This window comes from Sorex fumeus, unplaced genomic scaffold (assembly GCF_029834395.1).
Source record: "Sorex fumeus unplaced genomic scaffold, SorFum_2.1 ptg000008l, whole genome shotgun sequence".
NCBI lineage: Eukaryota > Metazoa > Chordata > Mammalia > Eulipotyphla > Soricidae > Sorex > Sorex fumeus.
Window position 1 is genome coordinate 3895259 of NW_026606065.1, and position 24329 is coordinate 3919587.

Genomic DNA, 24329 nt, shown 5'->3' on the forward strand with positions numbered 1-24329 from the left:
TTCTTTAAGAGATACAGCTACAAGAGATATAAGAAAATGAATGCTCAAACAAAAGTTTATAGTATGACCTAACGGCGATCAACAAGTCATTCTCCTTACTTTTTAAAAATATATTCCCTTTGAAAATAAATGGATGGTCATATGTATTTTTCTCTATATTTCTACATCACTGAGGCAACCTTTTTAAACATTCACTCTATATAAGTTATCTTTTTTTAATTAAAAGTATACAAATACAGGAGTATGAAACTTGAAATAATGCTATCACAGAACCTTGTCTCCTATTCATGTAATTTTAAGGTAATAATTCTTATTTCCATAAATTTGAATCATGTTGATTGAATGATGTTGATTAATATCTCTAATTTTTAACTGAGGTAATACTGAATTACAAGAGTATAAACTTTTGTGTGTTTCAGAGATATAATATAATCGTAATTATACATCACTGAAGAACTAATATTTTCCAACCACAGTCAAACTTTTTGCTTCTACTATTACTACCTTAGTATAGGTCATTGGCTTCTTTTTGAACTATGCAAAGTAAAGATTCATTTCAGGGTGTAATCTAGTACTTGTATATATGTGCTTGTGTTTAAAGTTGAAGTTAGTGTCATAAAGTGAATGGCATCCTAGGCTTTCTACTTGGTATAATTCTGTAGCACTGTAGCACCGTCCTCCCATTGTTCATCGTTTGCTCGAGCAGGCCCAGTAACGTCTCCATTGTGAGACTTCTCGTTACTGTGTTTGGCATATCAAATACATCACGGGTAGCTTGCCAGGCTTTGCTGTGCGGGTAAGATACTTTCAGTAGCTTGCCGGCCTCTCCGATAGAGGTGGAGGAATTAAATCCGGTTGGCCCAGGTGGCCGCATGGGAGGTAAATGCCCTAGCGCTGTGCTATCGCTTCAGCTCCAATATAATTCTATTCCACTGAGATTGCTGGTCAAGATGACCAGAATAAATATGATCTCAGCGGATCCTAGTGAGAAAAGCTGTCTAAGCTAACTATCATTTGCCTAGATATCTGTAGGAGCCTAACTGTTTAAATGCTTTCTCTTTATCCTTTTCTTCAATACTTTTCTTCAAAAAGTATTTGCTTTTGCAATGCAGGAAATCAATTCTAGATCCTTATCCCTTATTAGATTCACTATTCCATAGAGATGCAATAGGATAGTAAAAGATAAATCAGATCATGTTACTTTCTTGCTCAAAGCATTAATTCAGTAGCTTCTTACACTCTCTATAAAATCCAGATTCCTCCTCATGGTATATACGATATCCCTTGATTTTATGTCTACAGTCTAACTTTATGCCCCCTACTTCCCTTCCAAAATATTATACAAAGAATTTGCTTCAATTCATAAAATCTCCATATTCTTGCCTGTATGATTATAATCTGTTCCATCTCCCAAGAACACTTCCCAACTTTTCATGTCTGCTGTTGCCTATATTTTAGTTCCTGAATTATTGTATCTGCATACTGACCACCATAGCTGAAGCAGGTCATCCCTTGTTATCTATTTAACCCTATTCTTTGAACACTTAAACACGTGAAAATGTGAGGAAAAGATTTGGAAGGTACAAAGAATTGAGCAAATAATACACAGAACTGAGTGGTGAGAGGAGGATGCAGTAAGGAAATTTTACAATTTGGGGAAGTCAGATCATGTTTGTCTCAAGATCAAGAAAATGAAATTTGGAAATGTGGCTTTATGTCAGATATATTGCTTATAATTAATGCATTTCAATTTTGGTCAGCATTGAACAACATTAAGTTTGTAAAACTTAACACAAATCTACTTGGTGAAAAACGGAGGAACAGAAGGGTACAGTTACATTTAGACAAACAATTTAAAGATAGGCTATCAGGTCCCAGAGGTAATCAAAGTGACAAACTTTACAGATAGAAAAGCAGTGGTCCTGTGACTTATGTGTCTCTTTAATGTTACTTCTTGAAAAGTAGCTTTAGAGGATTTTAAGTGGAAGTATAATAAAGAATATGTTTCCATCCTTGAAATTCTCCTTCTCTAACTTCATCAATCATATTGTTACGGAAACCATGAATAATTTGACAGGCAATCCTGTTGAAGAGACACTGTAACCTTCTTACTCTAAGGACTAAGCATGGCTGTTTCTATTGAATAGTTCCAGGAATTTGCACTTAGATATACACTCACTAGTAGCCAACTGGAAGAAGAAAATGCAGAATAGACTTGATTATTTTAAGCTCAGATGGGCCTTGGAATCAGTTAAATTTGCTTGAACATCAAACTGGGTGCTCTGAAAAAAAGTATTTGCTGAGGCCTAAGAATGAAAACATCATTTGAACCCATGAAGATCCAATTCCTCAGTAAAAGGGGAGTTAACTGATTTCTGGCAACTCCCCTGAAATTGTTGACCTCCATTCTTAAGCATTAGCTTGTCTTACTATTATCACTCATATTAGTATTAATTATTAGCTCCTTAAGAAGAATTAGCCTTCAAAATATCAATCATTTGTTTCTCAAAAAATTAGAAATAGAACTCCCATTTGACCCAGCAATAACACTTGTGGTAATATATCCCAGAGATGCAAAAAGTATAGTCAAAATGACATCTACACGTGTATGTTCATTGCTACACTGTTTATAATAGCCAGAATCTGGAAAAAACCCAAGTGCCCAAGAACAGATTACTGGTTAAAGAAACTTTGGTACATCCACACAATGGAATGTATGTATGTGGAATGTAGAATAAAGCTGTTAGAAAATATGAAGTTATGAAATTTGCATTTAAGTGGATCAACATGGAAAGTATCATGTTGAGTGAAATGAGTCAGAAAGAGAGGGGCAGATATAGAAAAGGATACTAGCACCCAAGAATAGTAGAGATAAGTACCAGAAGGTTTGCTCCACAGCTTGGAATTTGTCCTCACATGCTGGGAGAAAAGGCAGCTCAGATAGAGAAGGGACAACCAAGTAAAGGGTGTTTGGAGGGCCAACTTGGGATGGGAGATGCGTGCTGAGAATAGACTATAGACCGAACATGATTGCCACTCAATGCCTCTTTTGCAAACCACAGCACCCAAAAGGAGAGAGAGAACAAAAGGGAATGCCCTGCCACAGAGGCGGGGTGGGATTGGGGGGATGGGGGTGGGAGGGATACTGGGGTTAGTGGTGGTAGAGAATGGGCACTGGTGGAGGGATGGGTGCTCGATCATTGTATGACTGAAACGTAAGCACAAAAGTTTGTAATCTGTAACTGTACCTCACAGTGATGCACTAAATAATAAAAAAATTAAAAAAACACCATTCTAAGCATATTTCTACATATTTGCTCTTTTAATACCTCTCATCTGGCTTTCCCAGCCTGATCTTCTACCATACAATCCTGTATTTACCCTTTTCAGTCCATTTCTACGGTATCAGAACAATAACACAACATAGGTATACATATAGCTGGTGTCACAACATATAAATTAAATTTTAATGATTTTATTACTTCTATCCACAGGCTGAACCTTGAACATTATCCTATGGTTGTGGCATAGCATATGTTGTTCCTAAGTTCTCACAGGAAGATTTTGTGATTAGTCCTAGGGAAAAATAACCCTTACCTGGGTTCCTACATATAATCCTCCACTTCAAGATTTAATCATCTCATTTTAGAATATGCACTCAGATATTTTTGTGTCAGACACTGAAGCAATAAGGAAGAAACACAATGGCGAAGGTGGCTTTGTCTTAAGATTAAAGGAACATGGACGTGACCTCTAGCACTTGGTACCTTTTTAAATAAATCCTGCTTCTTCTAGAGCTCAAGATACTGTGTACAATAATTTACTTCAATTTAAATTTATTAAGACAAAACAAACAGCTTATTCTGGGGCTAATGTTGAAGTATTATCTAAACACTAATTAAAAGAGTTTCTTAAGATTTAATAAGAATGGCATTTTCCCTTCTTGCACCCCTTCATTCCTATTTTCTTCCTTTCTTCCTTTGCTCATATAATATTCTATTTTAGAATAATGTAATAAAAAATGTAGGAGACCACTGGGACTTCAATAACATTTACAGAATTTGTAAGCATAATACATCAACAGTGAGACCAATAACAACAGTAAAAATAATACACTTCAACTGGCAAGAAACAGCAGGTTACTGCCTTCGGTGGATGGCCAAGTCAGAAATTTATCTGTTTCGTGTGTCTGGATAATGTAATGTAACACAGATGCTGGAACAACTTGTGCTCTAATGATATTATATTTAATATGTTCTATTTTATTTCAATAAAAATTCAATTTCCAGTTATAAATATAGTAAAATATATTATAGGCACTTATTAGCTAAAATTTATTTTAAAAGCCAAAGTGGTATTGGCTCCAAATAGAAGTAAATTGGACTGGGGCCAAAGATGAATGAAGTCCCAAGATAAGAAGCAAGGAAATTAAGACCAAGGGCTCCTGTATTTTCAAAGAATACCACTGCTCCTCAGTGTATACCATACTTGTCTCAGAGCTTTGGGAGAAAAAACTTACATTTCAATTTTACAAAAATTGAAGGTCTTTTTAGGATCAGTGCTTTCAAGAAGGTTAAGGTCTTTTAGGATGAGTGCTTTCAAGAAGGCCTTAAGAACCTTTACTTAAAAGAGTATGGTGGTATTTCTGTGGATTTACAAATATAGAGGTAAATTGCTTGTATTTTATTTCTCCTACAACATTATTGGTGCTCAAGATTCTGGCTCTGCATTTAGTGATCACTCAGGATTTGAAAGACCATATGGGGTTCTGGGAATTGAACCTGGTTTGGGCTCATGAAGGCCCGGCCTACTGTACTTTCCTTCTACGCTTTGATTTCTATTTTCCTTCTAGCCTTTCCTTCTATTCCTTTGATTTCTCTTTAAGAAGTAAAAAGGTTTAAAATACGCTCTATCTTTGTCTTCATTGACCTATTTGTGTATTCAGACCACATACTCAATTTTTAGAATTTGGACATATAGACACTGTAGTCAAAGTTTCCAAAAATACAATGTATAAACAGCAATTTTAACCAAATGCTTATTTAAATACTTTAGAAGTTAATAAGTAGTAATAATAGCACTGTAGCAATGTCCTCCCCTTGTTCATCGATTTGCTCTAGCGGGCACCAGTAACATCTCCATTGTGAGACTTGTTACTGTTTTTGGCATATTGAATATGCCACAGGGAGCTTGCCAGGCTCTGTCGTGTGGGCTCGGTAGCTTGCTGGGCTCTCAGAGAGGGATGAAGGAATCGAACCCAGGTTGGCCACATGTAAGGCAAATGCCCTACCCACTGTGCTTTTGCTCCAGCTCATAATATATCCCCAAACAATTAAATGGTATATTAAAGTTTCATATTCAATGCATTAAAGTTTATCTTCATTAAAGTTTATCTGCATTAAAGTTTACTTAGTGGTGAAATCAAACAAAGCACTTCTAGAAGAATTGAAAAATAAAAGTTTAATCTGAAATAAAGTTTCATAAATCATAAGCAACTGTACTTTCTGAAAAATTAATCTTCAAAGATTAAAAAAACTGCAAACATTTAATAATAACAGTGAGAATTTTTCTTAATTGGGCAGATTTTAACTGAAAACATTATTCCCTAAACCAGAGTTTTCCAGAGTTGGTGATGTAGACTCCTGGGAGGCACTGAAACAAACCAAGGAGGGTGGCAGTAGCCTTTAGGTACAATTGAGGAGTGCTTTTTGTTTGTTTGATTAATGAAGGTAGATGCAGTGGAAGATGAACGATTTTTTTCCAGAAAAGGGATAGGGATTATAAGCCAAATAAATTTGAGAGCCATTGCCCTGAACACAGAGTTTTTACTGGAGATCCATAAAAACAAATTTAGTTCATTTAATCTAGATTATTTGCCAGTGGGTTTTAGGCTGCCTCAGCAATCAGACCTAAGGGAATTACAAAAGGCAGCTTTATAGTGGTTAATGTCATTAGGTTTGTTCAATAGCCACTTATCTTGATTTTAATTAATGGGAAATTAAAAAGAAGTACATGTAAAAGAAGAAACATCTGGGAGGAAATTAGGAAAAATATAAACACATATCTACACATATTCTCAATTCCCATGTCATCACATCCAATAAATTCCCCCTCTCCATGCAAATCACAAGTCATTCACTACACGTTCTGACTTAAGGAAGTGTATAGCTTGAGCTACCTCCTTTAATGCAGCATAAAGTGCAGTTTTTAAAGCTTCTGATTTTTAACATAGACATTCGAAATTGGTAATGTAGTTTCAGAAAAAATATTGTATTCACACTGGTCTTTAAATTTGGAAGACAAACTGATATATCTAGTTTGCTCTATTAAAAACATGAAATTTAACCAGACATCTGGCTGTTTAATATAATGTAGATAAAACATCAAAACAATTAACTTGTTTTCAATTTTTAATCCAAATGCTTGCTATATATAGACACAAAGTGGATTAAGAATTAGTCATGATAACTCCATTTCAATGATTTATGAAGAATGTGTGACTCAAAATAATGACCTACTCAATATGCAAAGGATAATTACTTTCATGTCAGAAATATTTTAATCACCTCTGTACTTTGCCTAGCATTATATAAAATGCAATGCACTACATAAATGTGCTATAAACTTTAAATTAATGACTATCTTTTAATGCTATCATCTCATAATTACTGATCTTAATATTACATGAAATAGTATATGAAACTAATCTTATTGTGAAATGAACTTACCTTGCAGGATTTTCCAGTGTGTAGTAGAATACAGGGTGCCCATGTCACATTTAAGTCTGTTGATCTCAACAAGCCCTGTAATACACAGGACAGTATTAAAGTTCAAAGAAGTATCAAGAATAACAAATGTAAGAATGACACTAGTCAAATCACAAACAGTCCCAAGAAGTATTTATATTCACCCACAGTAAATATGATCACTTTTTTCTTTATAGAACTGAATCATGTGAAGTTGCAAAGTTAAAAAGACATTTACAACGGAGTTTTAGGGTTACATTTTTTTCAATTCTGATCTCTTTACCAGTGTATAGTACCTTACACCAATGGCCCCACTGATGTGCCCACCCTGCCTTCCCTTCCCCTTTGTTCTAGTGTCGATCATTTTTATTTTTTATTGAGCCAATATTTATATACAAGAGAGCAAATATTAACATAATTTAGTGGTTTAATGTTGTCACACCCTCCCCCTCCTAAGTGATAATATCTCTATACCACCATATATTGGGCCCTTTCAGGCCACTCATCCAATACCTTAGCAACCTCAGTTCTGTGGTTAAGAATCTCAGGATTTGTTTTTATTGAGTGATACCTGCTTTGTATTTCTATATCACATAAGAATGTGATCATGGAGTACTTGTTCTCCTCTGGACTTTTTAGCCTAACACAGTATCATCTAGCTCCATCCATATTATAGAAAAATGCAAGATTTCATATTTTCAATAATGAGAAAGGAATATCCCATTGTGCATATATGCCACCGTTTCTTTACCCATTCATCAGTGGTTGGAAAATTGTTTTCCAGATGTTGCCTATTGTAAATAGTGCATTAATACCTAGAAGTAAAATTGCTACATCCTACAGATGCTTTACATAAGTATTGGGGGGGGGATGCTGTTTATTTTTGAGTCATACCTGGCGATGCTCAGGGATCACTACTCCTGGTTCTGCACTCAGGAATCACTCCTGGTGGTACTCAGGGGATATCAGGGATCAAATCAGGGTTGGCTCCATGAAAGGCAAGTGCCTCACCCACTGTAATATCTCTCTTTAAATATTATCCACGGTAATATCTCTACTTTAAATTTTTTGATAAATCTCTAAACTGTCTCCCATAAAGTCTGAGTCAGTTTATATTCCCCACTAACACTGAATCAGAGTGGGTGTTATTTTTCTCCATATCCCTACTATCTTTCTGATCTATTTTATATAAATTGTTTATTCCACACTTCAAAGGTGTGAAGTGATAGCTAACAGTTTTTATTTGCATTTCCTTGGCTAACAGAACATGATGGTTACTAAGTATTGAGTATTATTTTCTGTACTTGCTTACAATATGAATGTCTCTGATGAAGTGTCAACTCAGCACTTCTTCCCATTTTTGATTTTTTTCACTTGACTTTAATGAGTACTTTATACATCTTAGCTACTTAGCCCTTTACCAGATATATAGTGTGTAGTATTTTCTCCCATTTATTATAATGTCTTTATTTCAATGTCAATTTCTTTCACTGTGCAGAAATGGAGGAATTCATTTTATAGCACAAAGTAAAGGGTATATATTTCTGGTCAGTGAAAGGATGTCATACTACTCACAGAGAGCTCGCATTATGCAGATGGAGTAGGATGTTGCCAACCTAATGCCAGTGAAGAAAATATATTTTCATAATTTTAATGAAAACCAAGTAGAAGTTGTGGGACAAATAATCTCAGGTGTCATATTTTTTATTTTGCTATTCCAGTTTTCTGTTAAGAAAGTTCTTAAATGTCACTTATTTTTGTGCTAAACATTTATATTTCAACAAGTAATTATAAATATGAAAACCTGGAGAGCAGTCCTTCTATTGTTCTTTAGAAATGTCATAACTACTTAATCTTTTGTAGTATAAGCTCCTTTTTAATCATAGCCCCTGCTGGAGAGTGTCTTATTAGAAACCAATCTCCTATCAGAGGCTTTTATGATTCAAATATCAATAACTTTATAGCTTTTTATTCTCCTTATTCATTCTTAACTAATTCCTAGTTCATTCGTATCCTAACCCTTAAATTTCATTGAAAAGTTAAACTTGAACATCCTTTATCACACATTGCTAGAACAAATTCAAGTATCTTAATGTTTCTCCTAACTAGAGTTGCAAGTATTTTCCCCCTTATATTTTACTAAGGAGCTCAAGATTTTCAAGAAGGTAATTTTTTCTTTCTGATATTTGATTTGAAATTTTTAAAGTATTTTTAAAAATGTTCATTATCCTAACAACATTAAGAAAAATCTTTAAAAGTATTATTTGTTGTGTCCATGTTCTCAGACTTTCTAAGACACCATTGCTTATCATATTCCATAGTAATTTCTCTCAAACAACGAGATGACATTAAATGTGCAACTTGGTTTGTATTTTATTTTATATGTTCTCACGAGCTCTTCTGGAAGTGAGCCCTGAGCACAGAGCTAGGAGAAAGCCCTGAGCATGACTAGATTTGGCCCAAACACAAAAACAAAACAAAACAAAATTCATGCCCACCTCCCCATAGCACAACAGGTAGGGCGTTCGCCTTGCAGGCAGCCAACCCGGGTTCAATTCCTCCACCCCTCTTGGAGACCCTGGCAAGCTACCAGGAGTATCCCACCCGAATGGCAAAGCCTGGCAAGCTATCCTATATGCCAAACACAGTAACAAGAAGTCTCACAATGACGAGGTTTCTGGGCAACTCCAGCAAATCGATGAACAACGGGAGGAAAATGTTACAGTGCTAGCGACCCCAATTCATCTCAATTCTGGGATCTTCTAGGAATGGGAAACAGACTCCCCATTGACCATCAAGGAAGCACCAGCAGACATACGTACATCCCGCAACTACCACGATATAAGCTGAGTGTTCCTGGAGTGACACCTCCAAATCCTACAATACTGACATCCCAGTAGGAGCACACCAAATTAGATAGGAAAGTGACAAAGAAGTCAATTACACACAATAAAAAACACAGAAGGTTCAACTAGCAACAAACAGTTTAGTAAACCCTTACCCAAGGACTTAATGACGCCATGATGAGATACAACTTTTCTTTACAGAAGCTTATTTTGATCATTTCATTGGCCATTTAGTTGTAATAAACAATATAAAATAAATTTATTTTGTGTCTGCTAAGGGGGCAAGCTTGAGGGAGTTTGGGAAAATAGTGACAGAAGGTCACAATGGTAGTAGGATTGGTGCTGTTATACTGAATGCCTGCAACAACTGCATTATGAACAACTTTGTAAACCATGGTGGGCTGGAGTGATAGCACAGCGGTAGGGCGTTCGCCTTACAAGCGGCCAACATGGCCGACCCGAGTTCGATTCCTCCGCCCCTCTCGGAGAGCCCGGCAAGCTACCGAGAGTATTCGATATGCCAGACACAGTAACAACAAAGTCTCCAATGGAGATGTTACTGGGCCCGCTCGAGCAAATCGACGATCAACAGGAGGGCCTTTACCTTTACCTTTGTAAACCATGGTATTTATATAAAGAAAAAAATTAAATCTAGTCCCCCAAAAGATATGATTTATTGACTTAATGGATGGTTTACCCATCAAGTAAATATGTCTTTAATCCTTATGACAAATCCACGTGGAAATTTTGTAATTTCTGTGTTTAGCATATTGAAAGAGTAGTAGGTAAAAGAGTATACAAAATTTAAAAATATTCATATGAAATTCAAAATAAAAAACTATTAGTAGTCAACAAATTATCAGCAAAGGGACAAGGTAATTATAGATATATATCAGAACAGAATGAGCAAAACATGCTCACAGAAAACTTTCCTCTTTTTCCACAAGCTATACAGTATGCTTGGTCAAATTACTTATAGAAACAAGAAATAATTTAGTATATCCCTCCCTTGTACCCTTCTCAAGATTTGCAAGCAACATGAGCAAACATCACTATTTTCTTCTGAGAAATTACTTTCAGAAGAAAAAAATCACAATACAAATATTGCTTTAGGGAAAAAACAGATTACTTAATCATTTTGGTAATTTTTAAAAACATATGTGTTTCCAGTCTGTTTTATGCCAAGTGAATGTACTTTTTTTAATGTCTCATCTGTTAGAAGTGAGGAAAGCAGTCTAATCCATGAACTTGCAAAACTGATCGAAACAGCAAGCATTTCACAAGCATTTGACCCAGATGTCAAAACAGGAAGAACTTCTGACATAATCAGCACTGATAGTAGCACAAAAAGATACTGGTTAGAATTCTATTAAATAAATCTATAACAAGTTTGTTTTTAAGAGGGATGACATGCATTTCTTTATATTACATATTTCGTACAGAATTTCATTAATTTAGGGATATTTGACTAAGCAGAATTTTTATATAATAATCTACTTCAAAACGCTAAGGAAAATAACACCACAGGAAATCACACTTTATACTTAAATGCTCAACAGTAAAAGTACTGATGCTCTAAAAATCCCTTAAAGGGATTGCTTTGAAGTTATTTATTAGTGATTATTTAAATCCACTCACACAGCTATAACAATTAAACAGCATATTCAAGAGAGAGGGTGCTGGTCCATGACTAAGAACAAATAAGCCTAACTTTAACTTTTCCACAATTACCTATATAAATTTTGTTTATATTTATTGATAAAGAAGTTATAGTGACTTAAATCTTTCTCCATGTCTAAATTTTAAGGCTGTAGCACTGTAGTACTGTCCTCCTATTGTTCATCAATTTGCTCGAACGGGCCCAGTAACGTCTCCGTTGTGGGACATGTTGTTATTGTGTTTGGCATATCGAATATGACACAGTGAGTTGCCAGGCTTTGCCGTGGGGGCGAGATACTCTCGGTAGCTTGCCGGGCTCTCCTAGACGGGCGGAGGAATTGAACTCAGGTCAGCCAAGCTGGCCACGTGCAAGGCAAATGCCCTACCGCTGTGCTATCATTCCAGCCCTATTTTAAGGCTAAGTAATATAAAATAAAAATGGTTAAAATTTTTAATAAGCTAAACTGCTGGTTGTTAATAACCATACAAGTGACAAGAAATTATGACCAAACTTGTCAGTTAAATGACCCCATAAATTACTGGCTTAGCTAACCCATGAATAAACATTTCTTTTTGTAAAGAAATAGGGGGAAATTATTTTACAAGCATCATTTACATGAGAAATAAGGTAATTTATTTTTGCCAGTTCCAAGTTTTAAATTTCCAGCAGGTACTTTTATGAGTTGCTGCTTGCCTAATTGTTACTGGACAGTGTAACCATCACCAGCTTACTATGCAATGTAGACTACTTTGAGACCATGTTTAATAGCCTGTTCCACCGTGGCTTTACTAGGATTTGTCCAACAAAAGCAGTGAATAGCAAGAGAAATAGGGATTAAGTTTCTCACACTGTTATTGCTGTTTTGGTTGCAGTTTGGTTCTATAGGGTCATATCACTTTCAGAGGGAAGGATCAAAGAGAATAATTTGTGGGAGGTGGAGGATAAAATAGAAGGAGAATTAATTAGGTTAGTGTGTGTGAATATCAATATAAAGAATATCAATAGGACTATAAATAAAAGTATGTATTAGAATATGGGAGAAAATTGGTCAGAATGCTGTGGAAGAGAGTGCTAGGCCTATCTAATAATAATATATTGGGTTCTTCTCTTCTAAACTATTAGATGGAAGGTTGAAGAAATAATTTTATAATTATTTTTTATCTTCTAAAACCAGTTAGAACAGTAAAAGTTAAAAGAAGAACAGTAAAATCAATGCTTAATGAGTTTGTAGCAATCTCCAAACCTCCATACTAGTTTCCGTATGTATTTGATGTTTTCTTAGAAGCAATCTGTGAGGTGCCATTCAGTTCAGTTAGTTTACTATACATCACTAACTCTTAACAGATATTAAGGTTAAAACACATTAGGGATTAGACCTAGAAGCAGTCAAATATATGGGAGGCACAACCTCTACCACTAAGCTACATTCCAGCTGTAATTATAACTTAGCTTCTTATTATCTATATTATTTTATTGTATGAGAACACTTGTCAAGAGACTGTAATGAGAAAAAGAAAAATGAAAGTCCAGAAAGTAAAGGTAATTTTTCCCTAAAAAAGGGGACTCAGGATGACGTGCTAAAAACAGATTATACATTCAAACGCAAAGTTGGTATATAGGTGACCCCAGAGTGGACTCTGACTATATTTAACTTGTGAATTAAGAGCAACTAATTATAATAATTTTGGGGTTTCAGGTGTTTTTTTTTTCAAGTGGGGGACACTCTGTAACACTCAAGGTTTACTTCTGGCTCTATGCCCAGGAGTGACCTCTGGCAGTGCTGAGGGGACCATATGAGGGGCTGGGGATACAATTAGATTAGCTAGTAAATTAGACATTAGCTGTAATGTCTCTGATCCTTCTTTTCTCAAAAAAAATGTCATGCTTTAAGAACTTCAGATAAAAGAGTCATCATACCATTGTCACAGATTTTTATTCTCCTTTTTAAACAAGGGTAAGTAAATTAGTTATAAAATAGGTCAGAGGCTAAATCCTCTAAAAAAAACAGAGAGCAACTCTTAGCTAATACAAGAGTAAATATGTTAGCAATCATTAGCTTTGTAAATATACTTGGAAATTTAGGAATTTCTCATTTAATAATTGTTTTGGTTTCTAAAAATTGTTGCAAATGCATAATTTGCCATTTCACTTATGGTCAAATACTCTCCCTGTCTGTTTCCCATGTAAATATTGTCTCCCATTGAATACAGGGGAAAATGGGCACAAATTTAATTCAAGAACATGTGCCAAACTGTCAGTAAGAAGACTTATCCACGCAACTCTACCACCAAGGTGCTACCAGAAGATATACCAAATATTCCTACCAAGGAGGTGGTGGAATACAGCTTATGAAAATTACTTGGGAAACTGGGAATGCCTCATTAAACGATTAAGAAAGTTTTAGGCACAAAAACGTGGCAACCCCGGGAACGGTCTCAGGCCAGATTTGAAGTATAACAGACCACCTGACACCAGACTCCTGCTCAACTTCCTTCTCTCTATATTGTCCACTCTCAGAAGAGTTAATTAGAAAAGCCTGGATGATACAGGAGGCTTTATTTGGGAAAAGGTCCCCACATGGATGACTGGACTCCAATGACTGTGATACTTACAAAGTTTGGTGGAGCCATTGTATCAGAATCACAGAGGCAACCTGCTCAAATGCAGGCTTTTTGCACCACACAACAGTTTTTTTACGCTTAAATTGAGAACAAGTGCTCACCGGATTTTTTACCATTTTTTAAGAAAAACTTTTTTAACTGGTTAAAATAGAAGTACAAAATCATGACAAGAAGGGTAAACCTTTATTAGTTTTCTTTGTGATTGCTTCATTCTTAATGATGTTTAATATAAGGTCCCTTTGGCTTTATATTAAGGGTGAAATTCAAACAGATCTTTAGAAGACATATTTAGGTATTTTTTTTTCGCGGGGGTGGGTGGGGTGGGGTGGGGTGGGTCACACTTGACGGTGCTTAGGGATTACTCCTGGCTCTGGCACTCATTGTTCATTCCTGGCAAGGCTCTGGGGAACCATATGGGATGACAGAGATCAACTGGGTCAGCTGAAACAGTTCTGCTGCATGCAGGGCAAGCCCCCTGCTCTACCTACTCTGGCCCCTAGAAGATATATTTTAATGGATTTTCTATTTTCCTTCGGAGAGCCCGGCAAGCTACCGAGAGTATTCGATATGCCAGACACAGTAACAACAAAGTCTCCAATGGAGACGTTACTGGGCCCGCTCGAGCACATCCACGATCAACGGGAGGGCCTTTACCTTTACCTTTACCTATTTTCCTTAGAATATTTTTGTTTGTACGTATCTTACCTTCAAACGAGAAGGTACTAGTAAGAAACGTTCTTACTACACGTTCTATTGCTGGAAACAACAGCTAAATAACACAGAGTAGCAGTGAGACCTGGAGGGCAAGCTTCCTTGCACTTCAAATCCTGTTTACAGATCCCTAAGACAGAATACCTGTCTCATGAATTTCTAAAAGGTGAAGAGGAGTCGAAGAGGGGCTCGTGTGTTAAAATCTAAAATCCAGAGGTGTTCGACAAATTTTTGGAACGCCCACAAATCTCATCCAAAATGTATTACCACTTTTGTTTCTTTCTCCTCCTTTCACTCCCTCCTCCACTTCTCCAGTGGTGCTAAGGATCAAACAGCAGGCCTCACAAAGTGCCAGGCAAGCACTACCCGCCCTGAGCATAAACGCAGGCCCAATTCTTTGTCCGTCAAGGTTCTCTACGCCTCCGTTCTCAAGAACGCATCCTCCGATTCTCCTGAATCCTTCCCTTGGTTGGAAAGGCCTTTCCATCTTCCTCAACTAGGAAGGAAACTCCACTTCCCAAGCACGGGCCCAAACAACGTTCCGTGCCTCCTTTGGTCTCTTGTAGGGCTTCCCTCCTGTCGGAACACACGTGTGGACTCAAACACGTTCCCACGCGGCTTGTTTTCGCGCTTGGGGGGCGGGGGGGAGAAGCTGTCCCTCTGAGGACGTATGACTCAATTCTCAAACACTAAGACTGCACATTTCTAGGCACCACAAAGTTGCTGGGGCCAGAAGCTGCTCTCCTCCAGGTCCAGCCTTCTGATCAACGGGACGCAGCTCCGCAAGGCTCCGGCAGGGGGCGGCGTTGTCACGCCAGCTGGCCGCGTCCCCCGTGAGGCGTTCCTTGTCGCTCGGTGCCACACCAAGGCCCCTTTTTCCCCCCCACCAGAGCCGGGCGCGAAGCTTCGTCTCCGGGACGGGGCGCCGTCGGGTCGGGGCGGTCGGGGCGGGCCAGGGCGGCGCGCTGCGTCCAAAGACGGGGTCTGGTGCCGCGACCACCTCCTCGGGTCGCAGCCTTGCGCCTGGAGAGTCACCACTGAGCGTCCCTGTGGAGAGAAGCTGCGAGTGACTGACTGAAGCGCGAGTGACTGAAGCGCGAGTGATTGACTGAGAGGGCCCGAGGCGCGTGAGGTGCTGAGGGAGAACTTTCTAGGCGAGTCGCTGTGGTGAGCGCCGGGACGTGAGGGAAGCGGCGCGACCACCTGTGGGCTCGTGGGGAGACGCCGCCGGAGCGGCGGAAAAACGCTCCCGTCTCTCACACGGCGCTTCTCGGTGTCCGCAGACCCCGGGTTCCCTGAGGAAAAGGCCAGAAAACCTGGGAGCGCGGGGTGACGAAGGCGGGCGACGCGCGTTCGGGAAGATTCCGTCGGCGACTCCGCCGCGGAGCGTCCCACCCCGCCTAAGCGGCTCCCGCTCGCAGCAGCGCAGCCGAGCCGCCACCCCCCACCCTCCGCCGGACGGGGACACCGGCCCGCCCCGTCTCTGGCTGTTGGGTGCCGAACCGCTAGGACGGTCCGGCCGGCCCGCGGGGAACGTCCGGGTCGGACACGCCCCCCGTCCGGCTCCCGCCGCGGGAACAGCCCGGAGCGCCCGCCGAGACCCCGCCCGCCGCACCGGAGGCCCCGCCCCTAGGCCAGAGACCCCGCCCCTTAGGCCAGAGGCCCCGCCCCCCCGCCCGGGTGCCGGCGCTTCTCCAGCGGGCGCTTCCTGACGTTTGCGGGGAATCGAAACCCCGAGCTCCGCACGGGCCGGGCGTGACTTCCGCGGCCCCCCGCGAGCGCCTCGGTGTCCCTCGGAAGACCCGGCTGCGCTCCGAAGGGGGGTCGTGAAAAGCGCTTCCGGAGGTCTTTGAAGCGGAAAGCAAAGTCGCCTCGAGGCGGAAAGTCGCCTGAGGAGCCGCCGACTCCTGAGGGGTCGACCTGCGGGGGTGGGGGGGAGGCTCCCTGAGGGGAGTGGGGTGTGGGGTGAGGAAAGTCGCTCCCGGAACGTGGCGCGGTTTGGAGTCGTGATCCATTTGGGTCGGGGTCACTCGGGAGGGTCACTTGGGAGGGTCACTCGAGCCCTTCTCGGGGGCCCTTCGTCACCGCGGGGCGGGGGGGGGGGGGGGAGATGACTAGACGTGAGGGAAGTGATCTGGGTGAACGCACGCGGAGAGGCGGACGCACGAGCGGGGAAGCACACGCACACGCTCCCGCACAACCTCCCCCGCGCCCCCGCCCGGGTCCCGCCCCGGGTCCCGTCCCGGGTCCGCGCGCGCCTCAGCCCGCGGCGCCGAGCTCGGCCAGCCCCGCGCCGCCCTGAGGGCTCGGCCCGGAGGGGGCGGGGCCGGGCCCGGCCAGCGCCCGCATGCAAATGAGGGGGCGTGGCCAGCGCCGCCGCGCGCCGGGGCCCCGGAAGCGCGGCGAGGCCCGGTATAAAAAAAGTACCGGGGCCCTGGTCCCCCCCGCACAAGCGCTGCGAAGCTCCGGCGAGCGGAGCGGGCGAGCAGGGCCGGCGGGCGGCGGGCGGCGGGCGGCGGGCGGCGGGCGAGCGTGCGCCGCGGCGGGCCTGGGCAGCCGGAGCCGCCACCTCCTCCCGAGGGAGGACCCCGGTGGCCGCGGAGGCGGCGGGGGCGAGGGGCGCGAGTCGCCGGCGCCCGCGGCCCGGGCTGCGCGCGGGGACGGACCCCGGTCGCCCCCGGCCGCCGCTGCCGCCCAGGGGGTCCCGGCGCGCGGGGCCGCGCTCGCCGCGCTCCTCGAAGGGGCGGCCGCTCGCAGGCGCCACCGACGGCGGCCCCGGCGTCCCGCTCGCGCTCTCCGGATGCACGCGAGGACCTTTTGGTGCGGCGGGGCTGCTCCCCGGGGTGGGGGGCGCGGGGCGGCGGCGGCGGCGGGAGGAGACCCCGCTCGGGGTGGGGGGCGCGCCCCTTGCCCCGAGGGCGCGGGCGGGCGTGCGGGCGTCGCGCTCACCTCCCCTTCCTCCCCGTGCCCCCTTTTCCTCCCTCTCTCCGCGCGGTCTAGGACGGACCGGGACCCGGCGGCGTCGCCGCCCGGCGGCGGCCCCTTCCTGGCGGGGGGCGCGGGCTCCCCGGCCATGGGCGGCGGCGAGGACGAGCTGCCCTTCGGCGGCGGCGGCGGCGAGCGCGGCCCCTCGGCGCACTGCAACGTGCTGAGCTGGGAGCAAGTGCAGCGGCTGGACGGGCTGCTGAGCGAGACCATCCCGATCCACGGGCGCGGCAACTTCCCCACGCTGGAGCTGCGGCCCAGCCTGATCGTCAAGGTGGTGCGGCGGCGCCTGGCCGACAAGCGCATCGGCGTCCGCGACGTGCGCCTCAACGGCTCGGCCGCCAGCCACGTCCTGCACCAGGACAGCGGCCTGGGCTACAAGGACCTGGACCTCATCTTCTGCGCCGACCTGCGCGGCGAGCACGAGTTCCAGACCGTCAAGGACGTCGTGCTCGACTGCCTCTTGGACTTCTTGCCCGAAGGGGTCAACAAGGAGAAGATCACCCCCCTCACGCTGAAGGTAAGGCGCTGGGCGACCGACCCCCCGCGCCCCCCGCCCCATCGCGGCGGGCCGGGGGCGCTTCCCGCGGGGCGCCCCTCCTCGAACGCCCCAGCCGCCGCCGGTTTGTTTTCCTCAGAGTTTGGGCTGAGGTGCGGGGAACGGCGTGTGTGCGCAGCTTCCCTTTTCTCAGTGCTCCAGAGACACCGCTCCAGCCTGACCCCGGGCCACCCACCCCCTCCTCTTCCTTGTCTTCCTCACCTTTCTCCCCCTCTCTTCTTCCTCCCTTCTTCCTCCCTTTTTCCTCCTTTCTTCCTCCTCCCTTTCTTCCTCCTCCTCCCCCTTCTCCTCCTCCTCCTTTTCTTCCTCCTCCTCCTCCCCGTCTCTCCTCCTCCTCCCCCTTCTCTTCCTTCTCTTCCTCCTCCTTTTCTTCCTCCTCCTCCTCCTCCTCCTCCTCCTCCTCCTCCTCCTCCTGCTCCCCCCCCTTCCTCCTCCTCCTCCTCCTTTTTTTCAAAAACTCCTCTTTCCTGGCCTGAGGCTGCGTCCACAGTCACGTCTGCTAGCTAGAAGATTGAACCGACGTAAAGAATTGTTTGTCAGCCCCTTGGGGATTTGTTCTTTGGCAAAAGTGCACCCTTAAGACCGCGTCGGGGTGTGTGTGTGTGTGCGCGCGCGCGCGTGCGGGCGGGCGCTTTTCTGGCCGCCTTGGCCGGCCGTTCTCCGTGAAAGCGCTTGGTGAGGTCTCTTCCGTAGCTGCCACCGCCTTGGAGAGTGCGACCCCACCCCTCCTTAGGTTCAGAGCTAGCGTGCAGCTGTCAGTGCCTTCAAACTACCCAGGGGTCCGAATTTAGTTACCGTTTGTCTGGGAATCGCAGGACAGGACACCTTGATCACATGGGGGCAGGGAGGGGGACTGGGTGATTATGGATGGGGGTGAGAGAGCTTTATCAACTTTTCACAGCGTGACCTCCTTTCAGTATGATGTGTGGCTGTTGTATGAAGTTTGTGCTATTTTTTTTTTAAAAAAGAAGTGAGACCGTTAAAAAACATTTCAAATGTCAGACATGACAACAGAGCCTCTGAGTTCTCCACTTCGTCTGCCAAAAGCCTCAAACTATTACTTCTCGTCTCTTTCCCAGACAGTAAAACCACTCGTTAAATTTTTTTTTGTTGTTGTTTCCAGAAGACTGTTTAAGCTTGTAGGTAGTGTTTTGCTGAAACTTGACAAAAGGGAATGAGGAAAATGATTCAGCTGCGAAGAGGATGTATTTATTTATTACTTACCAGCTTGCTTATCTTCTTGTTTTATCTTTTAAATTGTAGGAAGCTTATGTGCAGAAAATGGTTAAAGTGTGCAATGACTCTGACCGATGGAGTCTTATATCCCTGTCAAACAACAGTGGCAAAAATGTGGAACTGAAATTTGTGGATTCCCTCCGGAGGCAGTTTGAATTTAGCGTAGATTCTTTTCAAATCAAATTGGACTCTCTGCTCCTCTTTTACGAATGTTCAGAGAATCCAATGACTGAAACATTTCACCCCACCATAATTGGAGAGAGTGTCTATGGAGATTTCCACGAAGCCTTTGATCACCTTTGTAACAAGATCATTGCCACCAGGAACCCAGAAGAAATCAGAGGAGGGGGCCTGCTTAAGTACTGCAACCTCTTAGTGAGGGGCTTTAGACCTGCCTCTGAGGAGATCAAGACCCTCCAGAGGTACATGTGCTCCAGATTTTTCATTGACTTCTCAGACATTGGAGAACAGCAGAGAAAACTGGAATCCTATTTGCAGAATCACTTTGTGGGGTTGGAAGACCGCAAGTATGACTATCTCATGACCCTTCATGGAGTGGTGAATGAGAGTACAGTGTGCCTGATGGGACATGAAAGAAGACAGACTTTAAACCTTATCACAATGCTGGCTATCCGGGTGCTAGCTGACCAAAATGTCATCCCTAATGTGGCTAATGTCACTTGCTATTACCAGCCTGCTCCCTATGTAGCAGATGCCAACTTTAGCAATTACTACATCGCACAGGTCCAGCCAGTATTCACATGCCAGCAGCAGACATACTCGACTTGGCTACCCTGCAATTAAGAATGATTTAAAAATGTCCTATGGGGAAGTCATTCCAGACAATATGGGGGACCAAAAAGAAAAAAAAGAAAAGAAAAAAAAAGGTTTAGGAATGAGTTTTGTGCAATGATGATCATCTGCTCCTGGTTTTAATCTTGGTAAAGCTTCTGTATCGCTTCATAGGTACTGAATTATTACCACAAAATTACACTTGTGGCTCCCACAACAACTTTCCCATCTAATTCTGCCCAACTTGAATTCTATCCTCAAACAAGAGACCTGTCATTAAAACAGCCAGGCTCTCCTAAAATATTAAGGGGAATAATGCTCGATGACAATATGGGTTTGCAGTTCCTGCTCCCATAGCTTGCCATGGGGGAGAAAAGTGAAACATTTCTTGTAGGATGGATTTCACAAAAGGAAAGTACAGAGGAAGAAATGCCCACTTAGTTGTCAGATATAGTGATAGGGCATGAAAGAAGACAAACTTCAGGTTCAGATAGTAACCAGAATATAAGCAAGGAAACACCAACTTTGGGGCTACTCTCAGAGGCTTGTAGCAAGTGCTTTTTGTGGACCTATCGCTGTGTTAACAGAAACAGCTTGCTCTGAACAAACAGTAGTAGGTTGATGCAGTTCTCAAAACAAATAGCAGAATTTAAGATGACCCAATCTATTATTTCCAGCTGCATGCGTAGTTCGCATTTTTAAAATGTGAAAATGCAAACAAAAACAGCTGTAGCAAAGTATGCTCAAGGACCAAAGATGTAACAGATGAAAATACCCCTGTAGAGGAGATGATAGAAAATAAAGAGTTACTATATTTGTTACACATCAATTCGTGTATATCAAAGTGCCTGTTGCCTTCTGAAAATTTGAAGTAGGAAAATTTTATGGTTTAATGACTTATCAGGGACTTAAGAAGAAAATAAAATGATATAAGCTTGTGAATTGTGGAGGAAATACCCTATTTTTTCTCAGCAAACGTGTGTAAAGTAAACATTGTTAGTGTGATTACCATAGGTACATGTGTATATGTGGGTGTGTAATATGTGCATATGACGTATCACAAATATATACATATACGCATGTATGTGTGTATATATATATATATACACACAATGAATTTACTATGGTCTAGAATTATGTAGCAAATAGAAGTTGTTTAAATATTATATGTTTTTATGTTTTCAACAGGGTGACATGCAACTTGGGCATATTGCAGTGATAATTAAAACCACATCTAAAAATTAAATGAAAGAGAAAAACAAATAATATATTTGATAAGAAGACAGATTATACATTTTTTAGTGAGTGTTTTTATTTTCTTTTTTTGTGAGCCATAGAATTTTACAAATGGGAGACTATTTGGCAGAGCACTCTTTTTTTTTACTGAACTGCCATTTTGGCAGTTTGAACCCTTTTATTTCTTGTAATACTTGCATGCTTCCATGGTATATAATCCAGTGGATCTTGGAGCAGTAATAATCTATTTAAATCCCTGACTGCTAAAAAGAATTTCTGGTGATCTGAACACTACTTATTATTTAAATGAAGTTTTTAATGAATGCGTTCTGCGTTCTAGGACCACTAGAATTTAGTAAATGTGAAATCCTTTTTAAAGAGTATTTGCACAATTACTTAAAATTTATAAGAGATGTATATTATATGTAAAATTTTATAAATTCATGCCAATATGAGGAATCTTTAATCTGGTTGTCACACTGCATTTAAATATTTAGTACTGTACTTTAAATTCAATCACTTTGCATTGAATGGACTTCAATTTTATTTCCTCTTTCCCAAGGGACCAGTTATATCTTGTGAATGAACACACATCATTGTTTCAGTTAATGATAGCCAGTCCTTAAACCGTTCCTTTCCACAGCTCTTAATTTGTATAGACACTGGTCTCTGAAAATGCATTTTGTTTAGAATAAAAATAAGATACAAAGCCTTCCCTTTGTATTGTGAAACAGCCACATCAACCAGCCAGTCCCAGTGGATGACTGCTTACTATGATTATTCCTCTTAAGAACCAACTAGATTGTTTTGTAACCAGTTAAAGAGGGATTGTGGAAAATAATAGCATCATCCCATTCACAGTATGATTTTGTCTGTCTGTCTGGGTATCACTCAGTTGCTCATTGCTGGGTTAATCCATCTGAACTGCATTTGGGGCACCTCTCTTTGAAGCCTTAATAGGAACTTGATGGGTTTGCTGTAGCAGCTTCCCTGTGAATTCCTCTGTGCTGTAACAGCTACTGCACTGCCACTCACTGTTTCCTAGAGAATTGTTTCTCCCTTGTTGGCTTAGCCTCCCTCACTCCAACCCTAGGTTTGAAAAACTACTTGTGGATTGGCAAGAAATAATATTCCATTCTCAAGTTAGATCTTATAATTCGCTGTCAGAAACCAGAGCTCCACCAGTGTACCTTTATGAAAGTTTTCTAAGATGTATGAAAGTGGGAATACTTGGGGCCACTGGGAAGCTGGTGATCAGCTTTCTTGCTTGTCTAAAGTCTCTTGACAAATGATTTGTCCACTCGATCAAAAAGAACCTGGATGTATCTGGCTCTGCAATAGCAACAACCTGATTTAATTTATGACAGATTTTTGTTTGAAGAAGCATCATTTGAACATATACCTTGGATTTATTTTCTCAACGTTTCTTTTTCCTTTCGAACTCCAGGGTTGGGAGTATAGTTGAAAGTGTCAGCTCTTGGCATTCATATAGACAAGACTATACTCAATATAACTTTTAACATTTACTTTTAAATATATAATTTATTTTTATTGTTTGTACTATATTCTTGTGCATATGTAGCTGAACAAACAGTAGATTCTATATTTGTGGATGTGTGGCTGAAAATTTGAATGTCTTGGGAGAGAGAGCCATATGTATAGGTAATCAGAAAGTATTCGAGAAAGTACAGCTCTCAACTCCTGATCAGTGCCTGTGATTTGCTTGCTTTTGTGTTTATCTGGCCTAGTGTAGTGTGCCATACTTTAAAACAGGAAGTTTTATCTTCTGGAGGCTCTCACCTGTCCAGTCTGGCGTGTCAGAGAACATTTGACCTGTGACAGTACCCTTGAAAAAAAAGTTTACTTCATTTGCAGTAAATCTTGTTGCCTCAAGATATTCCTACATCAAGATGGACTTTACCTTTCCAGAAATAGGATCAAGTATCTCCCTACTTTGGTAATGGGTGGACTATTTTAATATGACTCAGAAAATAAAATTAAAGGATGGAAGACTATCTGTAAGCCAAGCCTAGGAGGAAATGAAAATGAGTATGTTGTCTTTGCCTCCCTTTTCTGTTTGCTTGTCATTGGTTGCTTTACTGTGCATAAAAGTTGTTTTTAAAACGATGCTTATCAAATATTGTGAACTATTTTGTAAGTGAAATGTATTATATTGAAAGCTGTTGATAACAGTTCAAAATAAGTTTTTTTTGTTATTTGAAGAAGAAATGTGTTAGATGAAACCAAAAAGCAAAAAATAAATAATTTCATATATATATAGCACCTATTTGACTATGATCTTTAAGATTTCTTATAGCATAGCCTTTTAAATGCTAAGAAAGAATCTCTGTAATATTTTGTAATAATGGCTTGCTAACAAAGTCCATGGTAAAACTACAGAGTTGGAAGATGTCAAGGTAACTTGGTGAGATTTGCCGCAAAGCTTTGCAGAACGGAGAAGGCTCTGTTGGCTGTCTCTCCAGCCTCTACAACCTTTGCCTGCTCTGAGACCTTCTGTTGCAGCAAGCTGCATTTGGGGCACTTTTGGAATACTTTGACTTTAAACTGTGTCACAGGTAGGAAAGGAATTGATGGACAACAGACCTAAAAACTGACATGTGTAAATCAGTACTGGAGGGAACAGTTTGTGAATTTTGTTTACAGCATCCAATATTTGGATTTTTTTGTAAATAAAAAGATTATTTTTTTCTATTCATCCGTGTCTGTCATCCTTGATGTCTGCACTGACTGAAGATATGTCTTCTGATCTGCATGTGTTCAAGAGAAAAGACAGGATCAAGAAACCAGCTTCTAGCAAATTCCATTTGGAGTATCATAAATTAAAATTTCTACTTCTCAGCCAGGCAGGCTCTGGTTTCTCAGCTTCAAAAGAATCTTGTTAATAGATACCAAAATCTTACTTGGCTATTAGCAGTT

The 24329-nt window shown here is 41.8% G+C and overlaps 1 protein-coding gene across 1 annotated transcript; it reads left to right on the plus strand.

Annotated features, from left to right (window-relative positions):
- Positions 1–16931: 16931 nt before the first annotated feature.
- TENT5A (terminal nucleotidyltransferase 5A) lies at positions 16932–24104 on the plus strand. The gene is made up of 2 exons (XM_056109948.1): positions 16932–18089; positions 19392–24104. The coding sequence occupies exons 1-2, from the start codon at positions 16932–16934 to the stop codon at positions 20166–20168; spliced, it is 1935 nt and encodes a 644-aa protein (XP_055965923.1). The 3' UTR covers positions 20169–24104.
- Positions 24105–24329: the final 225 nt, after the last annotated feature.